The following is a 10,301-nucleotide window of genomic DNA, read 5'->3' as shown; positions in this document are numbered from 1 at the left end:
ATATATTCATATGTACAAGTTTTTATTTTTTTTAGTAAACTAAAGTCATATGAATAAATACAAACTTTATGAAATTTAATTATCGAGAATGTTATGATATATACTTTTATTCTGTTTTAATTTTATCTTTAAAGTTCTGACCTTAATTAGTTCCAACAGCAACATAAACCTAATTTAGTCAAACATCATTGATGAAGGCTTTGTAACTCTGCTCAAATCCTCCAAATTTCTATTTCAATTACTATTCTTTAATTACAATTTTTTTTTTAATTTATACAACTATAAATTAATAAGATGAAACTGTGATTTTAACTAAGCAGTGTACACTAATTTTATCTATTCAATTTAAAATATAACAAATAAATTAAAAAAATAGTATAGTTAATATCATCACTTATGTTGAAAATTATATTTTACTTCCTAATATGAACTCAATTATTAATTTTTTAATTATTGTAAGTGTATATTATTAAGAATTAGGGAAAACAAAATTATAATAAAAAATTTAGTAACTAATATCATTTTAAACTTAAAAAATAGATAAAGATCATTTTTCTTTTAGATTGAATAAGTTATTTTTGTTTTTTCTTCTTTGTTCAAACGTCAGTTTATTTGTACATTATTTTGGGATTATATCTCACTAACTAGACACTTCAGAATTTTGGAAATTGTTTCAAACTTTCCCACCAATATAAGGTTTTGCTTGGATTAACACGTGAAAAGGGAAAGGAAAAAAAAGTGGTAATTAAAATTATTTGAATTGAAAGAAAGGGAGTAGGTAATTTGATTGATATTTTATTTTTGTATATTAGTATATTTAAAAAGGAAATTTGTAAAATAATTTAATGTAAAAATTAGTTTTTAAAAATATAAATTAAAGGTAAAATAAATAATCAAAATTATTTAATTTTAGTGTTTATATTTTTATAAAAAATATATTAACAAAATATTAAATTAATTATATTATATTTTATTAATTTTTTATTTTTATTTTGTTATAGTATAAGAAAATATATTTATAAATATTTAGTTATTATTTACATTTAGATGTTTTAATAATTTATTATGTTGGAATAAAATAATAAATATCTATTGCATTTTATTTAACTTTAATCTATTAACTTTTTTTCTTTCACCGATTATGACTTCTGTTTATAAGTAAAATTAATAAAATATTTATGAAAGCCGACTTTCTTGACAAATTACTGTGGAAAGTCTTACGTAAATAGTTTTATTCGTTTTTTGGATTTTTGTATCTTTCTCCAACTCTTCAAATTTCTGTGGAGATAAACAAACGCTGCCTAATATTTCTTGAGCTAAAAAATTAAGCATGGCAAAGTAGCTAATAAAAAATGTGATGGACCACTAATTTAACTTCTTTAAATCCATCACGTATAATTTGCGGTCCACAAAAATCAACATCGGAACGAGATAGGTTGGTTCGCTGGTTTGTATGAATAAAAAAATAAAATTTTATTCTAAAAAAAATCATACTTTACTAATTTATTATTCTAATATGATTTTTTTTTATTTTTTTTTTAAAGAATTGAATTTAATATACTAAAAAAATGAATATTATATTTTAATCGTTTAAAGAAGTTAATATTAAGAATGAAGTAGATATAATTTTATGTAAAGTATTATATTTAAAATTTATTAATAAAAAAATAATATAAAGAAGAGATTTCAATAAGATGGTTAAAAAATTAAAATATTCTTATACATTTACATATATAAAAGAAATAGATTCAAAGCAAAATTTTAATTATGTTTAACGAAAGCTTTTAACAACCTTCGTACTTGAATTCATATTTTTATCTTAATTGAATTAATTGAACCAGAAATACAATTTTAATTTATTAGTAACAAGAATAAGTTTTTTTATAATTAATAAAATTTTAAATTTTGAAAAAAATAAAATTTCTTATGCAATCTGTAAGTCTACAAGATACCTCTTATGTGACACGAACCAGTAAAATAAACTCACATTTCTTGCGTCCGACCTATACGAGGTGGCCAGATCACGTTGTTACGCCCTATAAAAATCACTTTTGTTACCCCTATAAAAATCACTTTTAAGACTTTGGCTTGAGAATAATACAACCTAAATCAGGAGGGTGGTAGTATACAACTGGGATACTCCCTTCATACTTTCACACATTAGTTTGAGTCAAAATAACATAGATTAAGAGACTATAACTTCATTAAGATTGCGTTTCCAACATGCTCCAAGGTTCCTACGATCTTAGGGACAGATTTGCTGATACAAATAGATACCCTTGTGCAGTTTTATAGAGACTCAATTGTTTAATTTGTTCAAGGGTATTTTTTCCAAATAGATCCAGAGAAAGGACAATGTAGGACTTGGCTTTGTGGGGTTGAATTTAACTAACTAAAAGAAGTATTCCTGTGATGCATTTATTTACTCGTTGAATCTCAATCGTGTGGATTTAGAAGTTATATTAGACGAAGTGTTTTTGGTTTCTGACTCCTGCAATGCTTGCTTCAAGCTTTCCACTATCTGATTCATGGAGGGTCTGTCTTCAGGATTCTTCTTCAAGCAGCAATCTGCCAAGTTGGCCACTTTCCGAGCTGCACCAAGAGAGTATTGGTTCTTGAGACGTGGATCAATGATCATGTTGAACCTGCTACTGTTAGCAGGGTAGTTTTTAACCCATTCTACAAGCTTTTGTTCCCCTATTGGACGGTTTCTATTCAATGCACGTCTCCCTGTGAGGATCTCATAAAGCACCACACCAAAACTCCAAATATCACTCTGAACTTTGAGATGACCCGTCTGAACATACTCTGGTGCAGCATATCCCTGTGTCCCCACTACCTGATAAGTGCCACACATTGTTAGAATGCTTAGTTTAGTTCTTTTAAGAATGAAGAGTGTGGTTGAAAATGATACATTATCAAAGCAATGCTGCTTAATTGCCAAAACTAGATAATCTGTGATGGTTACTAATAATTGCATATATGTTGAGTCATGACTCATGTAGTGAAAATTAAAGGACTTCAACCTACCGCAGTAGATACATGAGTCTTATCACCTGTTGGACCCTCCCTTGCAAGACCAAAATCTGAAAGTTTGGGATGAAATTGCTTGTCCAATAACACATTTGAGGATTTGAAATCTCGGTAGATCACCTTCCAATAAAAAAGTTAAAACAAGATAAGATTATAAACCAGGGCAGATAACTGGGTTTATCTAACTTGCATTTAGAATATTCAACATCATCTGAATCATTATTATATGCTTTGTGTTAGGATTATATTATATAGAAGGTTAACATTGTATTAATCCTGAATGAGATACTGTTAGTAAATAAATAGATATATCAGTTTACATTTCTGTTATATCTATCCTATATAATCTCTATCTGTGTTCTCTCTTTTGCATAATACAATTTTTTCTTCTTCTTTCCATCTTTCTATCAGATATGATCCCACACACCACATAAAATTTGCATCTCATAGTATGTATGTTTCTTCAGTTCTACCATGAGACAAGCTAAATGCTTTTAGTTGGGGAGATCCAAAAAGCTAAAATGTGTTTTCAATTTGTTCTTCTAATTACTGCTGCTACTACCTTAAAGGATAATCAATTAGAAACGTGAAGCATCTCTCAACTACAATGTACCTGAATCTCCAATCCGTTATGTAGATAATACAATCCTTGAGCAGCACCGAGCATGATCTGCAATCTTGTTGGCCAAGGCAAATGAGGTAAAGAAAAACTAAAAAGATGATCTTCTAGACTCCTGTTAGACATGAACTCATATACCAACAACCGTTGGATTCCTTTTTGACTGTCTATAGAGCAGTATCCCAGAAGCTTAACCAAATTGGGGTGGTTAGCAACGCTCAGAAATTGAACTTCTGCAAGCCATTCTTTATGCCCCTTCACAAAATAGAATATAAAAAATAGACAAACATGAGAAACCAAGTATATTTTTAAAGAGTCATTCACAATCATACCTAGATTAGCACTCATACCAATCAACCACCTAACTATGATGAGAGGTCACGTGCTGACCGACCCTTGGCAACGAGTCAAGGGTTGACTAAGTCAGTAAGATTAATTCATAGTTAAGGGTTGTTTATCGCAACCCTAAACATGAACCAACCTCCTAATCCGACTCACCAATAAAAGTTTATTAAGGTAAAATAAATAGCACGCATTTTAAGGAAAAATGTAGGTTATTGTTATTGTTTACAGTACTCTGACACCCAAGTGCTAACACTCTGACTGATGAGCGTTGTATTGCCTTCTGCAGGTACCACTCCCGTCTGTGGAACAAGACGACCAAGAAAAGGAAGAGGAAACAGGAAGCTTGGAACATCAATAACCGATCGAAGGTATAGGCAGGAGGGATCGTTCTCTAGATCCCAAACCCCAAACCCATTCAAGAACAGAACAGATTACAATTCGCAATCATAATTTTTGTAGAAATAGAGTAATTTTGAAATAGTAGTCGTCAAATTACTGTAACTTTGAATTTGACTTATCAAAGTAATATTTTCCATTTTTAAAGTACTAGTCAAGTGTTGACATAATTCAGGGACAGCAAGCATAACTGACTGAGACTCTGTAAATTGTTGTCCACTGAAAGGTAACATGCAGTTCCTAACAGCCATGAAAAGAAGTGACTTATCCATGATTCATAGAAGTTTTCTGATTTAGTTTTTTCGGAAACTGAATTTGCCTTTCATATAAATTATTTTAGCTTATAAATATATTATTTTAACCTTTTCTTTCGTACAAGAACCACCTACACCAATCAAAATCCCTGTATCTTGTATACATTGTATCACGCATGCAATAATCCATTGGAAGATCTTTCAACAATTCTAATCTAAACAAAAAGAAGGGACAGAGAATAACAGAGCATATCATAGTCATGAAAACCACAAATTATTGAGATTGAGAATGAGAAAAAGAAAGGTAGTGAAGAAGGGGTGTGTGTATAGCACCTGCAAGCCATGGTTGTTAAGTTTTTTTATTGCGACTACAATTGGAGCAGCTCCATCTTCACTAATGGTTCCTCTATATACTTTTCCAAAACCACCTTCTCCAATCTTGAGCATCCTATTGAAACCATTTGTTGCATCTACAAGCTCTTTCAAACTGAAAATTCTGTAACTCTGCTCCTTCTCTTTGTACAATTCTTTTATGCTCCTCAGCGATGGTACCGTGCTGGGGGACTTTGGTGCTCCATTCACCACCTGAGTTTTCTTCTTCCGTCCCTTTGGGAGTTCTGGGGGGGATTTTGATTTGTTCTTGAAGAAGAAACAGTTCATTTTCTAATCATCCAAGTTACAGAGTTTCTGAGCAGAACAGGGTATAGAAAAACAGAGGGTTCAAGAGATAATGAAAACAGATGAAGCAAATTATGTTTCAAAAATGAGATAACGAATGAAATGGAGATAAGAGAAAAAAATGGAAATGGGTTTGTTCCCTGGAGCAGAGGAAATTGAAGAATAAGAAACAGGGGAATTAAGGAAAGAACCGCGTGGAAACCCGCGTTTAGTACAGAGAACAACACAACATTAACACTTCAAAATCTTTATTTTCATGCTTATGGAACACCCTTAGTCCAATTCATGGTCAAAATAAAATAAAGCTGATTGCACCTTTGTTTGTATGAAAAGAAAAGAAAAAAACTTGTGTTATGAATTATTAAATTTCTCAGTGAAAACATAGACCCTACCCACTTGTGTGTCCATAACCAAATAAAATTAAAAAAATTACACACAAAAATAAAATAAGAGAATGTTTTAGCTTTGGTGATTCTAAAATTGTGTGAATGAAGCATTAGAGATTTTATTTGACAAAAGGTAGTTGTTCGTTTAGTGTATGAATGTATATAAAAAACCAATGATATAACTAAAATGTTTTTATATGAACTTTTGAGTGAAAGATGGGAAAATAGAAGATTAGTTTCATTAGTGTGAACTTCAAAAGAACTGCTAAAAAGTAATCATAATGATAAAGATGGAAGTGGAGACTTCAAAGTTCAAGAGGGTACATTTTTATAATATTATTATTATTTTATTAGGAGGAATAAGACTTTCAAACTTGGAAAAGAGACTTTGGCGTCTTCAACAACCACCAAACTTACAGAGAGAACAATAAAAATGATCACATCAGCATGAACAACTAGAAAAAAAAGTGGAGAGTTTTTAAGAAAATATTACTTTTTAAAAAAAAATGATAATTATACAATAAAAATATACTAATTTATAATTATGATTACATGATATAATTCCAAAATTAATTTATTTTAATAAAATATATTTTTCAGCTATGATTTAATATAAAGTTATCAACACTCTTCTCTTTTATCCATAAAACAAGAAACTAAAAGACCTCAGACTTGTTAAAAGTGTTACGTGATAAAGAATAACGCGTATAATTTTGTGGAGAAATAATATTATTTATCGAAGTATGGTTGGAAAAATCTATCTTTTTATTAAAAATGCATAATCCCATAACATTAAAGAAAGAAAATAAATGTAAACACAATTTATTAAAATAATAACTTTTAGACTTGGATTATTACACTGCAAGAAAATCATCAAATAGAAATCAATTTTAGAAACAAAAAATAATTAGTTGCTATAGTGACTAAATTAGAGACCATTTTAAAGATTAAATAAATGTTTGTTTCTAAATTAGTTTCTAATATTGTTAAATGGTTTCTAAATTGGTATTTAATTAGCAACCAAGGTTTTTGCTACCAAATTTAAAATCTAAATAATTGGTAGTTAAAACTTTGGTTGCTAATTAGATACTAATTTAGAAACCATTTAACAATAATAAAAACTAATTTAGAAACCAATTTTTTTTAAGTTTCTAAAATGGTCTATAATTTAGTTACTATTGCAACTAATTATTTTAGTCTCTAAAAATTGATTTCTATTTGATGATTTTCTTGTAGTGTTATGTGCGGTAATTTTTGTACTCTATAGTTTATTGGCCACAAAATATTTTTTTTATATGTTATTTATTATAGTTCTTAAATGATAAAATAATTTTCAAACAATTAAATAGGAGAAAAGTAATTAAAATATTTGTAGTGATTTTAGATAAAACTAACGTTACCAAAAAAGCAATAAATTTAATGAATTTCTAAATATTGAAATGTTTTTATGAAATACGTATTGAACACATTATTAATCAATATAAAGGAAGTTGCTTTATGAGCATAGTGTGACTTAGTCTTGCAGTTGACAGGTTTGAAACTAAGATCATGTTCAAACTAAAAAGCAAGTTGTTGCTCAATAGATATACACAATTCCCATTTTCTTCTTCTTCTCCTTTATGATAGATTACTCCTTAATCATACTAATATTGGAACTTCTATTTATAACTATTCACTAATCACAACAATAAAGGAGAAAGGAGAATGTATTTACAAATAATTGACAGACACGTCCAATCTAAAAAATAACTAAATTGAATATTCTTCTATATACATAAAAAATTATCAACTAAAAAAATACACATTTCGTGATTTAAAAAATTATAAATAAATTACAAGTTAAGTGAAGTGGCAAATTTAGAAAAGAAAAAAATAGAAAATGAATGAAAAAATGAAATGAATGAAAAAATGAATTCCGTTGCCGGGACTTGAACCCGGGTCTCTCGGGTGAGAGCCGAGTATCCTGACCAACTAGACTACAACGGACTTGTGATTATATTATTGAAACAACATTAATTATTTATAATCATTATATCCTAAATTCCAATTAAACTATCGCGTTAGCTTCGAGTTAAGCTAAACACTAGTAATTTCATCACGCAATAATAATGGTACAGTGTTGGATTGATTAAATTGGGGTAAGTACTAATACGGTATTACATAAAGGGTTTGCTATTGATTATGCATTTTTTGTTAAAAGATTTAAATGTATATACTTCAGACAGTGTTGCTAAAATAATTGCTATTTGAAGTGCATTTTGCATAGGTAGTGCTAGGGTTATAGTTGAGTGATTTTGGGTAAATTTTCATGACACTATATTTTTAACCACTTCACTAGTTTAGGCATTTACTATTAAGTATTTTATGTTTTGATTAATGGTCATAATGGAGTGGAATAATGTGAAGTTTCATCATTTCATGAAATAGAGTTTAATGTAAATGCAATGCATTTTATTCCATCTTTTAGGGAGATAAGACTTTGTTGTTATTGTAATGAATTTTATTCCATCTTCTAGGGAGATAAAACTTTGTTGTTATTGTAATGAATTTTATTCTGTCCAATGTCTTGTCATATAATTTTTCTGGTGGTTCTATCATAAAAATATCTTCTATAATCTTATTTCACTCATCATAACTACAAGAATTTGGATTTCTCTGTACATAATTGAATATGTGTTTTGGGAAGACACTACGCTAGTCTTGTTGGGTTAGACTTCAAGTCACTGTTTTCTTATATTAGGCACCTTATATAGTGTCATTCTACGATTACTAGATTGTTTGAATAAAATGGAATCTAATGTGAAGGATTCTAACCAATATATTTGTTTTATTTTGTTTTAATTTGGTAATTTGTGATGGTGATAGGCCTAAAACACCAAGGCCCATTTGAAATAGAGAAAAGTCTATAAGGTTCAGAGATTTCATCTAGAAGAAAATGATTTGTCACAATTATGTTATGTTTTCTGTTAGAAGTTACAGTTGTCTCATAGTTATTAGCTGACAAGAATATTATAAAATGTATTTGTGTATTTAGAGGAGACAAAAAATAATATTGTTAGAATTTTCATATCTTTAGTTAGCTCTTTCTCACAATGGTTTCCCTTACCTGCATCTTTTTCTACCATTCCCCCATTAATGTAACATTTTGGTGTTTTTATTGACACACCTCCATGTTTCCCAAACCAACCAAAGATATGGAGGATACCCTCCAATCCATCCTTGACAAATTGGTCAACCTCTGGACCCAGCTTCACACCTCAAAGGAAAACCATGAGGTACGTTATCAAACTCTCTAGCAAACTTTAGAAGCACGCCAAGCCGCTTTGGAATCAAAACAAGAGTCAATCACTCATACCTTTACTGGCCTCTTCACCACCTTATAATCTCAAACCACCTTTATTCTCCTTAATGTTGATTCGACTTCTCCTTTTACCAACTTTTTCCTTGATGCTACATCCTCCATCCCACCCCCTATTATCAATAACTCCCACGCTACTTTCACTACCTCAACAACCATAACTATACCTCCCCATTCATCTTTTCCCTCACTTCTCCCACACTACGACCACCCAAAATTCAACTCTCCTTCTTTAATGGTTCAGACCCTTTAGACTGGTGGTTCCAAGAAGATCAGTTTTTTTTCAATTTTACAATATTTCTTGAGACTCTCGTTTAAATATGGTTGTTTTTTTATATGCGAGGTGATGCACTGAGTTGATTTAAATGGATGTATCAAACCACCAACTTAGTGATTGGATTTCTTTTAGTAGAGTCTTGGAACTACGTTTGGGACCCTCAACATATGCTAATCACCAGGCAGATTTATTTAAACTACATCAACACAACATAGTTACTGAGTACCAAAAGACATTTAAATTTTTTTTCAATCGGGTTTAGGGTTAACTCCTGAGATGATACTTAATTGTTTCATCTTTGGCCTTGTCCCTGAGATTCGATGGAAACTTGTTGTCTTACAACCCACCTCCATCACATAGGCCATGGGCCTAGCCAAGCTTCTGGAGTCAAAAATTACCGATTCTAAATGTCCATTATGTCCCTCACTTTACCTCCAACCATCCACTCATTTGTTACCTTCACCATGCCTTTCGACTTCCACTTCCACACTTCCTCTTACATCACCCTCCATTCCTATAAAGAAGCTGACATCAACTCAACTTCAAGAACGTATGGTTGTTGGATTGTGTTACAATTGTGATGAAAGGTTTTTCCCATTAACAAGTGTTCAACTCACTGTTTCCTTCTCTTATTAAGTGAGGAATATGCGTTAGTAAACCATGTTCAAATTGACAGCAACACCCCCTCAACCTCTGAAACTGATACCCCTACACACATTCATCTCTTCTTTCAAGCTTTATCAGGCACTCCCTCAACCCATACTTTTAAATTTGAAGGCCACATTGCCCACATTCCAGTCACTATTTTAATCGACTCTGGCAGTTCCCATAACATGTTACAACCTTGCCTTGCCTCTCACCTGCGACTTTGCACCCTCCCTATCACACCTTTCTCTGACATGGTAGGAAATGGAGAACAAATTCATTGTTCTCCATTGCACCCTGACGTTCAAAT

General features: G+C 30.6%; 1 protein-coding gene and 1 non-coding gene across 2 annotated transcripts; both read right to left on the bottom strand.

Moving 5' to 3' along the window:
• Positions 1–2,164: 2,164 nt before the first annotated feature.
• Positions 2,165–5,640, bottom strand: LOC137809956 (Protein kinase superfamily protein). The gene is made up of 4 exons (XM_068611023.1): positions 4,981–5,640; positions 3,647–3,907; positions 3,031–3,153; positions 2,165–2,839 (listed from the first exon to the last, which is right to left on the bottom strand). The coding sequence occupies exons 1-4, from the start codon at positions 5,305–5,307 to the stop codon at positions 2,423–2,425; spliced, it is 1,128 nt and encodes a 375-aa protein (XP_068467124.1). The 5' UTR covers positions 5,308–5,640; the 3' UTR covers positions 2,165–2,422.
• Positions 5,641–7,624: 1,984 nt separating this feature from the next.
• TRNAE-CUC (transfer RNA glutamic acid (anticodon CUC)) lies at positions 7,625–7,697 on the bottom strand. The gene has a single exon. It is a non-coding gene; the product is annotated as a tRNA-Glu (tRNA).
• Positions 7,698–10,301: the final 2,604 nt, after the last annotated feature.

The sequence above is a fragment of the Phaseolus vulgaris genome, chromosome 2 (assembly GCF_051622355.1).
Source record: "Phaseolus vulgaris cultivar YP4 chromosome 2, ASM5162235v1, whole genome shotgun sequence".
NCBI classification, from domain to species: Eukaryota; Viridiplantae; Streptophyta; class Magnoliopsida; order Fabales; family Fabaceae; genus Phaseolus; species Phaseolus vulgaris.
The sequence above is the reverse complement of the archived record's forward strand: the minus strand, read 5'-3'. Positions and strand labels throughout refer to the sequence as shown.